The 15,918-nt window shown below is 43.1% G+C and overlaps 1 protein-coding gene across 1 annotated transcript; it reads right to left on the bottom strand.

Moving 5' to 3' along the window:
• Positions 1-8,459: 8,459 nt before the first annotated feature.
• Positions 8,460-10,010, bottom strand: GJA10 (gap junction protein alpha 10). The gene is made up of 2 exons (XM_056486952.1): positions 9,178-10,010; positions 8,460-9,024 (listed from the first exon to the last, which is right to left on the bottom strand). Exons 1-2 carry the CDS (start codon positions 10,008-10,010, stop codon positions 8,460-8,462), a joined length of 1,398 nt encoding a protein of 465 aa, XP_056342927.1.
• Positions 10,011-15,918: the final 5,908 nt, after the last annotated feature.

Raw genomic sequence — 15,918 nt, 5'->3', positions numbered from 1 at the left:
AGGAAACTCGTGCCATGGAACATTAGCAGGAAAGAAGAAATTACGACAGCGTTAGATGCTATTTACCGTAAGCAGGACATGGGGTCTAGCGGGGAGGTGTTTGTGCTGTGGGAGCCCCACATCAACCACCTCTGTCCTGGTGTCAGCAGCTTGGCAGGAGGAGACCCAGGGAGGGTGGAATGGCGTGACCAGTTGTCCTACCCTGGCCCACACACTTGCTGGGATGATACTCTGTGGAGTGGGGAAGAGGGCAGGCTGCTAGAGGGAGGTCCCCAGGCTTTTTTGTCACTAGATGGAACTCTGCAGGTATTTCCTTGGTCACCAACCTTAGAGATGCAAGCTGCATTCTCCTCCATTTGCAGCAGTGAAAATTTCCTGCTATGTTTCAATCAAAATTCTCATGGAAGAAAACCAAGTGTTACTTTCCAGTTTCATTACTCAATTTTCCAAATCTTCCTGTTGAGAATATATGAGGAAGGCTTCCCACCTCATCACATCTGTCAGAAGATGTTGCCTTCACCATGTCTACACAGCCTGGGAGTAGATCAAGTACATTAGCAAAGCTGTTTCTCCATCCCTCTGTTGTTGCTGGCATTTAATGGCCAGCATTTCAAGTTGTTATTGTTGTTTTTTGGGTTTTTTGCCTTAAAATACTGAACGAATGCACAGGTAAATTTTCAATGAGTTTCTAGTGAGGCAGAATATGAATGTAAATCATGCTCTTAAACAAAACCAAAACACTATAATCTTTATGCTTGAGTTATTTTCTTGCAGTCCTGATTTCTGTTAGCCTTGCCTTAGAGTTGTCAAGTCATGGAAGATTTTTATGCTTAGGGAAAGATGCATAGCAAACAAACTTGTTCCAAGCATTGCTCCCCTCTGAGGTGATAGCAAATGTGAACTGTGATAAGCTTGACAAATAAAAGCAGCTTGATGTGGCCAGAAACAGGATCAGGGACAGTCAGAATAAGGTGCTTTATTTTCCAGTGGTACACCAGTGGAAGAGCTGCTTTCTTGGGCTGCTTCCTTGGCCTGCATACAACCCAGAAAGCCAACCCTCCTGAGCTAGGCTGTACTAGCAAACTGAAATGAGCTCTTTTTGGCTTTGCTTATCTTTTGGTTCTTCTGTATGAATGAATGAGATTGTGAAGCAAATAAGATCTTCATCACTATGATGTGATCTCATACAGCAAACTGGAAAGGATAGATGTTTTGCACTTAAATTGTCTGATATATCTTAGTTTCAAATTTAAATCCAAAAGCATTAGCTATGAGGAGGCTACATTAGCATGGAAAGTCTATCAGAGTTTGAGGATTGCATTAGCACAGGCAGACAAGCAGCAGATATTCTTCAGCTGTATTTTTCTCTCGTTAATTTTCTGTCCTTTCAGATGCCATGAGTGTTTCTTCTGTCTTTTTATTCATCAGCTGCTGAAGAGATAGACGTCACGTAGCCTTCCAGGTTACTTTCAAATCAAACTATTCCTTTCTTGTTCGTGCCTTGGGTCTTACACTACCTTGAAGTTCTGTGGATCAGGCTGGCTTCTGATATGAACACCACTAGCATGCACAAGTTGTACATCCCAAAACACTCCCCAAAGACAGAAGGCTCTATCTGCAGTGGCAGCACACACTGACAAGATCCAGCTCAGTCTACATGAGAGAAATCTTGAGTCGTGAAGCAAGCTACCCATTAACACCAGCAGTCAGAGTACAGTACAGCTGGGATTGGCATGAAATGGAGGAATAAAGTGTTTGCTTTTTTAAACTGTATTATCAATTTAGCATTATAGCAGTGGGAAAGGGGAACATAACGACAGAAAATCTGCTTTTCATCTCTCTGCTGAAGGCAGTTTGTGCTCAGTCCCTTAGTTTATTTCTTCTCCTTAGAATGTGCTTACTTTTTCATAATGGATGATAGTTCTAGGAGCATGCTCTGAAAGATAATAAGAGAAAGTACAAAACTGAATTGGCTTAAAGGAGAAAAAGAAATGCTATCATAGGAATTAACCCCAGCACACACATAGTTAAGGGAATCTAGTGTTTAGCTGACAACATACTTACCTTGTTGGGCTTTGTTCAATGCTAAGAGGAGGGTGGGAAGAGGGAAAACACTGATTTTAAACCAAAATAAATACATTAATACATTGATGTGACCAGCAGGTTGAGGGAGGTTATTCTCCTTGACTCCTCTGAGACCTCACCTGGAGTGTTGCATCCAGCTCTGGGACCCCAGTATAAGAATGTCATGGACCTGCTGAAGCAAGTCCAGAGGAAGGCCATGAGGATGGTCAGAGGGGTTGGGACACCTGTCCTATGAAGACAGACTGAGTTAGGATTGTTCAGCCTGGAGAAGAGAAGGCTTCAGGGAGACCTTTTAGCACCTTCTAGTCCTAAAGAGGGCTTACAGTAAAGCTGCAGAGGGACTATTAGCAAGGGCATGTAGTGATAGAGCAAAGGGTAATGGTTTTAAACTGAAAGAGAATAGATTCCGTATTAGGAAGAAATTCTTTACTGTGAGGGTGATGAGGCACTGGAACAGGCTGCCCTGAGCAGTTGTGGATGCACCATCCCTCAAAGTGTTCAAGGCCAGATTGGATGGGGCTTCAAGCAATGTGGTCTAGTGGAAGGTGTCCCTGCCTGTAGGTGTGGGGGTTGGAACTAGATGATCTTTAAGGTCCTTTTAAACCCAAGCCATTCTGATTCTATAATTCTGTGATTTAGTAACTTGTTTGAAACCAGTGAACCCACCCCTAATAGTTCTTCCTGTACCAAGTAAGGGGTTTTATATTTTTGAGATCTCCAAAACTTTAAAAAGATGGACTTAATTAAATAAGTTCCACTTTCTAAAATCCAGGTTATTTGTCTGTTGCTGCACAAATCCTCAGAGGGGTTAATTAGAGTTCAACTGCTGCTGACACCCAAAGTTTATCTGTGCTTGTGCAACTGGTGAACAGCTACCTTTGGGTGGCCAAGTGGCTTTTGCAGGATAATTGGTACATTTGCTGTCATCACCACAACTTTCTTCTCAGTGCTCCAGGGCAGAATAAAAGAAAAGTACTGTGGGATTTATTTATTTTTTTTAAAGAGGTGTTTACACTGAAAAACTACAAAACCGGCAGTAGTTCCCAGCAGGTGTAAATGTGAACACCTTTAAGGACTCAAAAATCCTGGAGGAACACAGGGTTTTGCCAGTCCCTTACCCCACCTGTAGATTTTCCTGGGGGAGCTCGGCTGTATAAATAATTCCTCTGTGGTTATCCAGGTTCGTTATTTCAACATACATTCACTCTTATCAAGCTGTTGCAGTCCCAGAAGCAAGAGCAGGTGAGCAGCTAGTTAAATGAGTGGGTTTTTATTCCTCACACGTTGTTGAAAGGTTGAGTAAACATGCCCTGTTCTGAAGAAGATGGCAAGCATTCATGCTGAACAGCAGCTTTCTCTTCCCTATCCTGCTCACTATGGAGTGTTTTCCCAATGGGTAAGAGGCTCAAAGCTGAATGGAGAATTGAGAAGCAGGAAAAAATTGAACAGCATGGAGAAATCAAAGAGCAGTGCAATGAGGGAAACCAAACCTAGTGAATTGTAAAATTTTCACAACTTTGACAGAACCAGGATTTCAGCCCCAAAGATGTTGTTTTCTGCAAAAGAATAAAATCAGCAGCCCTTTCTCAGACTAATTATGCAATCTGAGAGTATCAGTGTCGCCACCTGCTTCATTGTCAATTTTATTGCCTTCATTCACCATAAGAAGGGAGCCTTTATTTTAAAGATACATTGGTTACTTCATAGCCAAAACCACAGATTTAGAAAAATAACACTGTGAAAGCACACAGCTCTCTGGAGGAGAGGATGGGGAAGATGCAGCACTTTTTAAAAAACAAAAATCTAGAGTGCCTAAAATGCCTAATTCTTTATGAAAATCTTGATCTAGTAATTTTGGTTGCTAAGATCATTGTACATCTTCTAACGATTTCCTGTTTTGTTTTTTTGATTTAGGAACTTATCTTGGCTTCATGAAGAAACACAAACATTAGATAATGTCAAGCCCTCCATCTTCTTGGAATGCCCTTGGGTACTCTAGCAAGAGCACAAGCTCAGTAGTTCTCTTAATAGGTTTAGGCATTGGTTACAAATAAGATAATTAGTTCCAAGTCATCTTAAAGTTGGTACTTTTGTGAAGAGAGTAGCCAGTCTAGTGTAAATCCCAATCCCAGTTAACCAAATAAAAACACCTAGGTTTTAGAGCACACCACAGAATTCTTTAAAAAAACTATCAAATAGATAAAAACCAAAAAGAACTGATGCCGGACATCCTGCTCAGGTTGCATGGAACTGGAATCCTCTGCTTTAGCAATGGATTGGCTAGCAAAGACTTCAAAGGCAGCTAGCAATGAAATATCAGACAGCCTCCAGCTTTTGTAGAAATGCTTGCATTCTGCTATTGAATTAGGAAGACATTGGAAAATGGAACGTCAGGCTGTGGTCATCTCAGCTGAGCTTTCTGATCATTCTGCAATCATTCCCTGCTTTGCAGAAAATGACTGGGAAGACTGCTTGATTCTGGCAAATGGTGCCTTTGGAATTAAAGCTGCCATCTTCTCCAGTTGTTCGTTTGAAGTGCTCATATCTGATTTCCATGCCCCCAGAGAAAGGAAGAGAGTTATTTGATGATCCTAATGGCTTGACACAGTCTTGCATGCAGAGTATACCCCTCAGTGCAAGGCTCCAAGAGCCAGGTGCCTATTCTGGGCTTATTCCTGGCCCTCCCTGTTTTCAAGAGAGCACAAGTCGTATCTGTATTCCTTATATACTGATCTTTGACTGCATCAGTCTATTAATCTTATCAGGCTTAAGCATGTATTATCCACCAGTCAAGACCCTCACTGGTGCAAATTATGAGGTTTTTTTCCTCATATCATTCATGTGCAGAGTCCTATTGACATCAGCATAATTCCTACACACCTTTGTGGATCCACCTCCTGGCTGTCAGCTATGATTAAGGGTATACTAAATTCAGTGAAGCTCTTTTCACTCAGCTGTGTGTGAAAAGATGCCATTTAAGGCTTGCTTCACCTAACAGGGTCTGGCAGCCTGGGACCATGTAGAAGATTTCCTCTTGCTCCATAGGTCTATATCTCCTTAAATAAAAATTAAAATGAGAGATGCAAATCTTTGGGCAGAACTACTTGTGTACCCACAATATCTCTTAGAAGATAAAATAATACTGTTTATTCTCTAAGATGTATCCTCTAAGTGAGCCTTGGAAATTATTAGCTTGGAGACAGTTGTCAGTGAACAAATTGTTTTCTGTCACTTCAAAGCATGCTGACTGTGGTCCTCAGGACCAAAGTTTTGGAGACTTGCAGATAGTCTGGTTTCAGCTGTATACAGTTGCTGGATTTCCCTGTCTGTGTAGATTTTCATAACATATGAATATATCAACATATATCAAGATTAGCTCATCTGTATAGTCAGCAGTGCTCGTCATTGTGTTTAGGTGGAATAAAATCAGTTAGAAACAACCGTCCTGTCATGCATTGATTCTCCACCTTTTCTTTGCTATGTGCTTGAAGCTTCAGTTTTTGTGGTCTGTCTTCAGAATCTAATAAACATAAAGCTTGACCAGCAGTAGCTCAAAAAAAGTTTTGTTTTTTTTCCCCAATGAATCTTCAGTCAAATAAGTTTTTAAGGTTTTCTGTCTCTCTCACTTCAGCTTCCTGGTCTGAATAATTAATTTTGGATAATGCCATGTGGAAGAAATGGAACAGAACATGAAGAGTGAGAGGTTTGGGTGTAAAAGTAAACAGTTGCAATGTAAATATTTTGTCAAGGGTTTATGCTGCAGTAGGATGTGAAATGACGAAATGGCTTTTCATCTCCACCAATTCCAGATAAGGAAGTTTTGAATAGCCTTCTAGTTTTCATTGTGGCCAAATATGGTTGGTCTGTATAAATACTACCAATGGGAAGGGCATTTCTTCTTTTTTATATATAGAGCTAGTCTGGTTTGAGCTGATGTCTGGAAAAGTTGAGGAATCCTGATAGCCAAATACACATTTCGTATTCAATTTCCTACTGCACTGTTTCATAGGGGCTTTCGGTAAAGAATTAAATGCATCCTCTCCTGAGGCTCCAAAGTAACCTTTCCTCCAAAGAGGAAGTCCTAAGACAAAATTCCTATTCTCTTTGAGAGATGCAGTTTTGTACTTATGAAAAAAAATCCTATTATATGACCCAGCCAATCCACCACCTGGTCTTTGTAGTTAGATCCAGAGAGTGCAATATATAATGAGAGGTAACTTTTAAAACATTTCTTTTTCCCTAATGATTATTATTTACTTGTTAAAGATTCAGTTTTGGCATGGAAATGGTGTGGATAATACTGGTCAGAAAAAAGCTCATCACTGGTTGAAGGTCAAGCATCCATAAACTGTACCATTGAACTTCCTCAGTGCTTTCAATGCCACAGCTCATAGAGTGCAGCTGACTTGTCTGAAGACTCCTGCAGCATCAGATGGATGGATTTTGTGTGACTTTGAGGTTTTCTTCCAGCCAGGAAGAAAACTATGGCGTTTGTGGGCAGCTGCAGCTGTCTTGCTGTCTTAGCACAGGGTATGTATTTGGTTGGAGATTGCTAGAATGATTATTGAGCTGTAGAAAGTGATATTTTCAATGTTGAGGTGATACTCCTCTCTCACTGAACCTAATTTAGAGAATGCTACAGACAAATTCTGGCAGAATGGTGTGGATGAGGGGAAAAAGAAAAAAACTTGGACCAGTATGGAACTAAAGATTATAGTTCGGGAAAGTTATCAAAGAAAATTGAAGAACAGAATCAATTCTGCTCCCAGCTTAGATTAGTAAGATCCAGGTTAGAACAGACTGTATTTTGGCTGTTTAGAATATGTCTGTGCATGTGGATTCACTGTTATATTAAAAAGTGTCTGTGCTTTCTCTACATTACTGTTGCAAATCACTGTTAATGAGTGATGGCAGTAGGTAATGTTTCTGTGATTAATTTAGAATTTTTTATCATAATTACTTTTAAGTACTTATTTAAAAATATGTTCAATAGATCTTGAGCTAATTATACGTGCCTTTAAATAGTTAAATATAGGAACTGAGGAATACAGACTGGAAGAGTATTCAAGTTTTAATGCCCAGGTTCAACAAATTTGTGATGCACCAGCATATTTATGTATTGAAATCAGTATTCATAAAAATGCTGCAGCAGTGCCAGAATAAAGTGCATTTGCCTAAACTTTGCCTCAGTTGTATTGCAAAGAACATGTACTGCATGCTGTAAGCAGGAAGCACCAGGTAGCATACCTACATCAGTCACATTTAAACTGCTAGCACAAGTCCTGTATATAATGATCTCCAAAGACAGCATGCTGGAAGAGTATTACTTTCAAGAGTAATGACATTGTTTTGCAAACTGACTATATTTCTCTGAAGATCTCCCATGGAAGGCAGAATCATTGTCATTACATAGGAAAAGCTGCCAAGCAACTTCTGTGAGTTCTCAACAGAGTGCTACTGAAATTCTGTCTTGCTTTGAAAAACTTTTGGCACTTCAGCTTTTAAAAGAGCCTTCTATCTGAGTATCAAAACCCAGCAGATCAGCAGATCAGGCTCTAGGTTCTCTCCCTGTATTAGAAAGATTGAAGTGGAAAGTGGTTAAATTGCACCTAAGTGACAATTTAGCATGGTTTATGCTGACTGGCTTACTGTAGGAACTGCAGCCCCATGAAAACTGGAACTCACAAACAATTTTTGGATAAGTAATGCAACAAGAAACACTTGAGTTTCTTACCACAAAAGATTTGAAATTAGTTGGTTTGTTTGTTTTGTATATAGGAAAAAAGGAGGGGTGTTTAGGAAGAGTGAGGAAAAAAAACTGAACAGAATCTCTGACTTTGAGCATTGTGTGAAGAAATCTTGTTTATTACATGCCCTATAAAAAGGTATTTATGGGCTTGCTACTGCAAGCTATTGTAAAGGAGCCTCTATGCTCTCAAAGAACAAAACCTGTGATCTGAGGCAAACAGAATTCAAATCACTTTTAAGAAAGCCTCGTTGATTCTTGAATGCAAGCACTATATCTTATCAACATTGTGACTGTAAGCCTAGAGCATGTGGCAAAAGAAAAAGAAGAGCTGCTGAAAAAGGAATTCTGTAGTCATTGACTCTGGCATTGCAATTATTTGATGGGGGTTTTCACATGTAGATATTTTGATTTATTCATTGAACAACTATTCCACTTGGAGGTCACCTATGGGACAAACCTGAAACTGAGAGAAGTTGTGTCATTGAACTCAATGCATTCAAGGCTTCTCTTTCTTACAGTGGCTGGAGCTGAAGAAGTTTTCCCTGGGACAATCCTCGTCGAGTTGCTTGGATGATGGAATGAGTATAAAGCAGCTGGGATTCGGTGGCTTAGGGCTCCTCCGGACTCAGTAATTCCCTGGCGCTGCTGCTCTCACGGCAGGAGGAGGCCGGGCGTTCGGGAGCTTGGCGCTGTCCGGGAGGCCGCGGGGCTCTGGGGCGGCGCTGGCAGCGCTGCCCGGGCCGCTCAGCGCCCTGGCTCGCCCCCTCCTCCCCAGGGCCGGCACCGGCTGCCGGGGCCCCCCGCCGCCCCCCTCCCAAGGGCTGTCCCGGGCGCTACTTGCCATGGACACGCGGCGTCCCGAGGCGGCGGGCGGCGGGCTGGGCGCGCCCTCCTCACGGCGCTTCCCCTCCGAGCCGGAGCCGGAGCCGGAGCCGAGGCCGGGCCCGGAGCCGCCGCGGGACGCGGTGCTCTCGCTGTCGCTGCCCGCCCGGCTCCCGGTGAGGACGCGGGAGAGGAAGCTGGACTTGCGGGTGCCCGGGCAGTGCCCGCTGTCCGGGGAGTCGCCGCGCTCCTCGTCCAGATCCCGGCAGGCGCTGGCGCGGCTGTGCCTGCGGGGCGCCCAGCGTGAGGCGGCCGCCCCCGCCGCGCCCTCCCCGCCGCCCGCCGGGGCGACCCGCGGAGCCTCCTCGCTGCTGGAGGAGGGCGGCTGGTGCTGTCCGTGGTGCCGGCGGCGCGGCGGCGGCGTGCCCCGGAGCTGCCCGCGGTGCTGCCGGGCCGGCGGGGCCGCGGGGCCGGCGGGGCCGGGCGGCGGGAGCGGCGCGGGCGCGGGGCGCGGCGGGGACGCGTTGCTGGCCAGGCGGGGCGGCGGCGGCACCACCGAGCTCTTCTTGGAGTTGTACAGGCTGGGCTCCTCCTCGCAGGGGCCCGCCGGCCACTGCGGCTGCCCGCACAGGCTCTTCTGGATCTTCTTGATGCCCAGGTGGGCGATTTCCAGGATGTTGAGGAGGAGGGAGACTGCGGCGATGCTGTTCATGAAAACCATAAAGATGGTCTTCTCTGTGGGTCGGGACACAAAACAATCCACCGTGTTAGGGCAAGGGGGCCGAGTGCATTTGTAAAGGGGAGACATGTGAAACCCGTATAAAAGATACTGACCTATCATAAAGCCCACTTCGACCACGGAGCGGGTCAGGATATGCAAGACATAGGTGCGCAGCAGGGACCCTCTCAGGGGTGCCTTGTGCACTTTCTTCTGCTCCTCCAGCTTACGCAGTTCCCTCTCCACCCTCCTGTGCTCCTCGAGCATGGGCTCCAGGTCCTCGAGCTGAGCCCGCAGCTGGGCTTTCCTGTTCTGTCGCTCCTTCTCCAGCGCCCTCAGCCTGTAGAGCGCATGGCCCATGTACACTAGGGATGGGGAGGAGACAAATATGATCTGCAGAACCCAGTATCTGATCAAAGAGATGGGGAAGGCTTTGTCGTAACAGATGTTGTTGCAGCCAGGCTGCTCTGTGTTGCAGATGAACTCGGACTGCTCATCATCCCAGACATCTTCAGCAGCCACTCCCAGCACCAGCATCCGGAATATGAACAGGATTGTGAGCCAGATTTTGCCAACTATGGTGGAGTGGATGTGCACTTCTTCAAGGATGCTGCCCAACAAATTCCAGTCCCCCATGGTCAGAAGTTCATCTCTGAGGGGAAAAAAACAAAAAGGTAAAAAATGAAAAAAGTTTTTTAAAAAAGTTATTTTTCCATGATGGGTTTCTTTTAGGAATGGCAATTTTTACCTTTATCACTGTTGTTTGTTTGCTTCTGTTTTTTTTTTTTTTAATTTTAATAAATGTGTTTCAGATACATTCTTCTGGTAACTGGAGAGCTCTTAGAAGTTCATCATTATTTTCTACTTACTGTCTTTAAATTAATTCAAACTTCATGATTACTCATCAAAGATGCAAATGTGACATTATTTTAAAATCAAGAGAGATTGATTTCAGCTGTTAACCACAGTACTTCATAACTGCCCATAGTTTTATATTGTTTTCTTCCCACTAGAAATGAAGACAACTTTTTTCCCACCTTGCAAATCCTTTGCCAACTACGGTTTTATTCTACGCCCAGTCCATTCCACACTGACTCCATATTTGCCATAGTTTTTCCATAATAGATAAAGTTCTTGGCTTTAATTTGTTGGACAAAGTTTTGAGAAGTGTCCTATAACTTAAAAAAAAGTTTTATTTTTTTTTACCTCAAGGTAGGAGCAATTTTAGAGCCATCCATCCAATATTTTCCCAACTACCCAGGTAACAATTTATGAGTTTCTCTCTTGGCTTCCTAAAACTACAAATACGTAGATGATTTACACATAGCAGTATATTTGCAGTCTCAGTTCTAGGATAATATCAATAACCTAAGTGCTCCTAGGGTTAATACCTTTATTTTTATGCATCAAGTTTTACTGCATCTTAATTATAAATTGTAACATATGATGTGGAGGTTTTAAACAGTGAGTGTGTGAAAATCTTTTTAACTACCTCTATCCCAGAAACTGTCTGATTCACAGGCAAATTGGTCTATGTTCTGCTTGATTTACAAGCTGCTTCTTTTGAAGCTTTGGAGCTTTGGGTAGTGTGGGGAATTGAAATATAAGATATTTGATTGTTTATTTGTGAATCAACTGCATATTTAGTTTGTTGTAATATGGCAACAAATTATTGAAAGCAACTGGGACCATATCTATCTTAGGGTTTACACTTGAAATTTTTTATGCTACAATACTTTCAAAACATCCCAAATTCAACTAAACCACAACCTTTACTAAAGTGCAATTTCTAGGCTGTGTTTTTAAAAACAAAAACAACCAGAAACAAACAAACAAAAAAAACCCCAAAAAAACAAAAAACAACAGCTTTTGGGCTGGTTGATGTGCCCACAATCTTGTATATATCTAAATGACAACGTAGCTGGGTGATATCATAATTATTAATATGGCTTGGTTCATGACATGATCCCAGGCAGTTCGGTTTTGCTTCAAGGCCGTATTTACCCATGCTGCAAGTCAAAACTTTCAGTTGTAACCAGCAGTGAAGTAATTCTCAGCATAGGCATCCTACAGATTTTATTATTATGTTTCTGGGACTGTTTTTTGTCTGCAAATTTGAATTTTCACACGTGGAACTGGCTAAGGAAACATATCTAGCCAAGAAATTTCTTAGGTGTTGTTATGCACCCAGAATATCTTGTTTCTCCACTCCTTCCCTCCCACGCATACCATTGCAATGAGACACATGAGGAAAACAGAAAGTCAGCAATAATGCAACAGTTAAGCAAAGGATCTTTAGGTATATTTGCTGCCCTGCAAATGGGTGAACCCCCATTGAAATTAATTGACTCAGCAAAAAACCCCAACCCTAGGTGTGATGCTACAATGTAAATTCAGGAATAAATATGTTTTAATCCCAAAAATGAAATTATCTAGCAGTAGAAACTGTCATTGTCTGTTCTGGAACAGAAAGTGGATGTAACTATTTCAGGCAAGGGAGGTGTACAAAGATGTACAAAGACTCTGGCTCTACAGAGTTTCTTAAGTTGCATCTACCAGTAAACAACTCTATCCTCACCTTTGCATCCTAAAAGCCAACAGAGGAAAGTAATGTAATTGTAGGAATGGTATAATTCATCCTTTAAGTGAGCCTTTGATACCAGGACACTTCCCCTCAGTTCTACACTGATAGAACTGCAGTATAAATAATGACACAGTAAATACTGTGTATAAAATACAGAAGTTATTTTAAAGCCACAAAAGCCAGCATTTCTAAGAAATTGGGCCAAACTACTTCACAACTTTGTCATAGCAATGTGCTTCTAATTTTTTCATTTTTTTCCCCTTCCCTGGTTTTGAGTTCTGTGTAACATAGTAATTCCAATTTACTCTAAGACAGTAATCTTAAATATCAATGATATCATTATTTCCAGTTTACTAGTAGGCTAGAAATTCTACTAGTATAGCCTATTCGATACTGCTAACATTGTAGACTAGAAATATACCAGAATATATAGAAAGTACACACCTGAGACATTTCTCATTATACCATCCAACTTTGTGTCTCCCCAAGTAATTTTATATGGTTATTTCAAACAATTAAAATTCATGCATGTAGTCAGTTAGAACCGGATGGAAATCCACCATTTCTCTTGGAGGAAGTTCCTTTATTTTTTGATTTTGTTACTTCTTTAAAAATCATCTTGTCGTTCACCACTATTAAAATCACTTCTATGTTACATTCGTGCCAGGTTTTCATCAGTTGAGGTATGAAAAAACAGCATTAATGTTAAATTTCTTGTCAGAAGTTAAATGCTAAGATGCAAATAACCGTGGATTTAATTTGCATTGCTTCAAGTCTTCACCTGTCTGCTCCATACTGCCCTAGGAAGAATTATTTTTCTGCCACTTACCTTAGGAGAAAGCCCTTGGTTAATCTCTTAGAGCACTGCAGGAGGAGCATGCAGAAGTGATTGTTGTTATTTCTCAGAGACCCCTCTTGCACAGTCCTAGGACATCTCCTTTTTTTTTCTTTTTTTTCTTTTCCCCAAGAGCCAAAGCATAGACGTGGTCCACTGCACGGGCTTCTCAGTTCTATGTAGCTGGATGCCAAGATTGCTCTGTCTAAACTATTCATGCACGGTTTAAAAATCATCAGATGATAGGATGGTGCCTCTAGCCAAAATTATAATGCAATTATTTTAGTCAGTGGCATCTAACAAAGCCATTCCCTCAAGGCTTAATCTGTATGGAAGCAGTTTGTAAAGTCCCTATGCCTTGTTTCAGCCAGTTCTTCAAACTTTACACCTCCACCCAGCTCCAAAATGAAGTTTTATTTTGTAAAATGGTTAAATAGGCAGCCTTTACAGTACAATAGAGTCTTACATTTTCTTTACATTCCATTAGTTTTGCTTTGAATCAATGCTCAAGGATCGATCGGTCATGTCCGATTTCATACTCTGTTGGCTGGTGAGTTAATTTAGGATTGTGTTAGACTGACCCTTTGAAAATAGGAGGCCATAGGAAGTAAGACTCGAGTCTTAAGTTGGAAACACAGGCTTTCAGCACAGTAACCCTTCATCAGCTGGGTTGAATAGCCACCCTCAAGCCCATTCAGAGCTGGTATCTGTGAAAGACAAGGTTTAAAAACGGAAGGCGAGTTGTCAAAATGGTATTTTGTGAGAAACTGGAGCCACTAGAACTGAGTTGCTAATACTAAGACCTTCTACTGCCTACACCTGCCCAGGCTTAGGCCTAAATTTTATGGAAATTCCAAATACTCATATTTTTCTCTCTTGTTGTGGAACTTCTGGCCCTTTTCTTCTATTTTATAAGGCACATGTATGATTTCTGTTTCAGACTCTTCTCCCTGAAGATACTCCTACTAACCAGTGGCCAGCTCTCAAATGACAATAGCCTCACCTCTTCTTTGGAATTATTTCTGATTTATGTACCACTGCATCCTTCTCTCTCACACAAGCTGCACACATCTCCCCAAAAGTCCTGTTTGAATATGCCTCCAGGGCCCTGCCCTGCAGCAGATGAGGTAGCTGCAGCACCTTTCTTCTAGCCTCAGCCTAACACAGCAGATGCATGGTTTATGCACACATTGCAAACAAATGCTTTAGGGGCAGTAGGACTACAATTTTCACCCCTGAGAGATGCATTAATATCCATCCAAACCACCCAGACCCCCACAGGCCTTTCTCATCCATATACTCTCACATACCTGTTACTGGCATTTTATTTCCATGTCTCTTCTTTCCAAATCTTGTCACCAAGTCCCTACAGCTTTTCCTTGCTGCTTCAGCTGTCTCAGACCTTCAACTCAGGCTTGGGTTCTCTGTGCTGCCTCATCAGATGTTGTTGACCTGACATTCTCCAGCAGCTTCCACAGTGCCCAGGTAATTTCCAGGAGCACCCTCTTCACCTCTGCTGGCTGTGAAAACTTGAGAAAAAAGCAAGAGCTGCAGCACCTATGATGTGTCCATTGTGCAGAGAATGAGGTCTGCTGTTCACTGCAGAAACAGCTCACTCTGGGCCAGCACATTTCTGTCCCATTCCACCTGGCTCTTGGCAGGTCCAGAACCACAGGCTGCCTACTTCACTCTGCCCTCAGAGCAACCTGGTTTAAGGTTTTGGTGCTCTCAGGGGATAGGGTGGGTGACAGTGGGCTGTTCAGGGACAATTTTTTGCATTTCTGCTTTAGCAGAACAATTAATGTTGTTAAGGGACTGCTCAAACAAGGTTTTTAACGGACCATATAATTAATTATGCATGAAAGGGAAGCAGGGTGAGGGCATGGTGGTGTTTGCATTTGGAGAGAAGCAAGAATCTCTTGCCTCAGGACACTCCCTTGTATAAGCATCTGCCACAGATGGAATCAGCTTACAGTGTGAATGACAGCAGGCTGTGTGTGGATGCGGTGGGAGGGAATATATCCTGCAGATCAGACATGGGATCTTGGCCAGTGGTGATTGGAATAGGCAACTGTGAGAAGCAGCACAGTGGGAACCAGCATATCTTCATGCCTGCCCTTCCTGGGCCAGGAGTGACCTCCCTGCTGGGAAGCACAGACCCAAGGGACATAGTGCTGGGGCAGGAGCTGATCACAGCCAAGGAGGGTGAAAGGTCTGGTCCTGGAGGTTATTCAATGAACCCCAGTATCCAAATCTAGTATGGGGCATTTACTTTGTCTTGTGTGTGACAGCAGGATCCTGCACCTAGGATGGGGTGAGCCTGGATTGTAGGCACGGACTGGGGAATGTGAGGCTGGAAAGCAGAGCCACAGAAAAGTCCTGATTGATGGCAAGTTGATTATCAGCCAGCAGTGCCATAGTAGCCAGGAGGGCCAACTCTGTCCTGGGGGCATCAGGCACAGCATCACAGCTGAGCAAGGGAGGGGATTGTCCTGCTCTGAGCTAGGACAGCCTCACCTCCAGTGCTGGGGGCAGCTCTGGGGCCACAATAGAAGAGAGACGTTCAGCTATAGGAGAGAGCATCCAAAGGAGGGCAGTGATGATGGTGAAGGGCCTTGAAGGGAAGCCAGATGACGTCACTTGGTGTGTTCAGCCTGGAGAAGACCTCATTGCAAGCTACAGCTTCGTGAGGGGAAGAGGAGGGGCAGACACCGATCTCTTTAGTGTGGTGCCCAGTGATAGGATGCAAGGAAACAGCCTGAACGTGTGTCAGGGAACGTTGAGGTTGGTTATTAGAAAAAGGGTCCTTGTTCAGAAGGTGATTGTGCACTGAATAGCCTCCCCAGAGAAGTGGTCACAGCACCAAGCCTGACAGAGTTCAAGAAGTACTTGGACAACACTCTCAGGCAGACGGTGGGATTCTTGGGGCTGTCTTGTTCAGGGCCAGGAGTTGGATCCTTGTAGATCCCTTCTAACTCAGGATATTTTTTTATTCTAAATTAGAAGTGCTAGCTAGTATGAAGTAATTTCTTCTAGTATTAGGTCCAAATACACTTTTTATAGCATTGCAGGTTTTGATACTCTTGTCAGGGACTCACATTTGAAAAACAGAGAAAGATGAATGG

This window comes from Oenanthe melanoleuca, chromosome 3, assembly GCF_029582105.1.
Source record: "Oenanthe melanoleuca isolate GR-GAL-2019-014 chromosome 3, OMel1.0, whole genome shotgun sequence".
NCBI classification, from domain to species: domain Eukaryota; kingdom Metazoa; phylum Chordata; class Aves; order Passeriformes; family Muscicapidae; genus Oenanthe; species Oenanthe melanoleuca.
Note: the sequence above shows the minus strand (reverse complement) of the source record. Positions and strands in the feature narration are given on the sequence as shown.

Excerpts from the sequence above, each read along its gene's own strand:
- GJA10 (XM_056486952.1), bottom strand. The coding sequence starts at position 10,010 with ATGGGGGACTGGAATTTGTTGGGCAGCATCCTTGAAGAAGTGCACATC. Across the intron at positions 9,025-9,177 it reads CCCCGCCTGGCCAGCAACGC|CGAGGAGGCTCCGCGGGTCG; the intron begins GTCCCCGCCGCG and ends CTCCTCCAGCAG.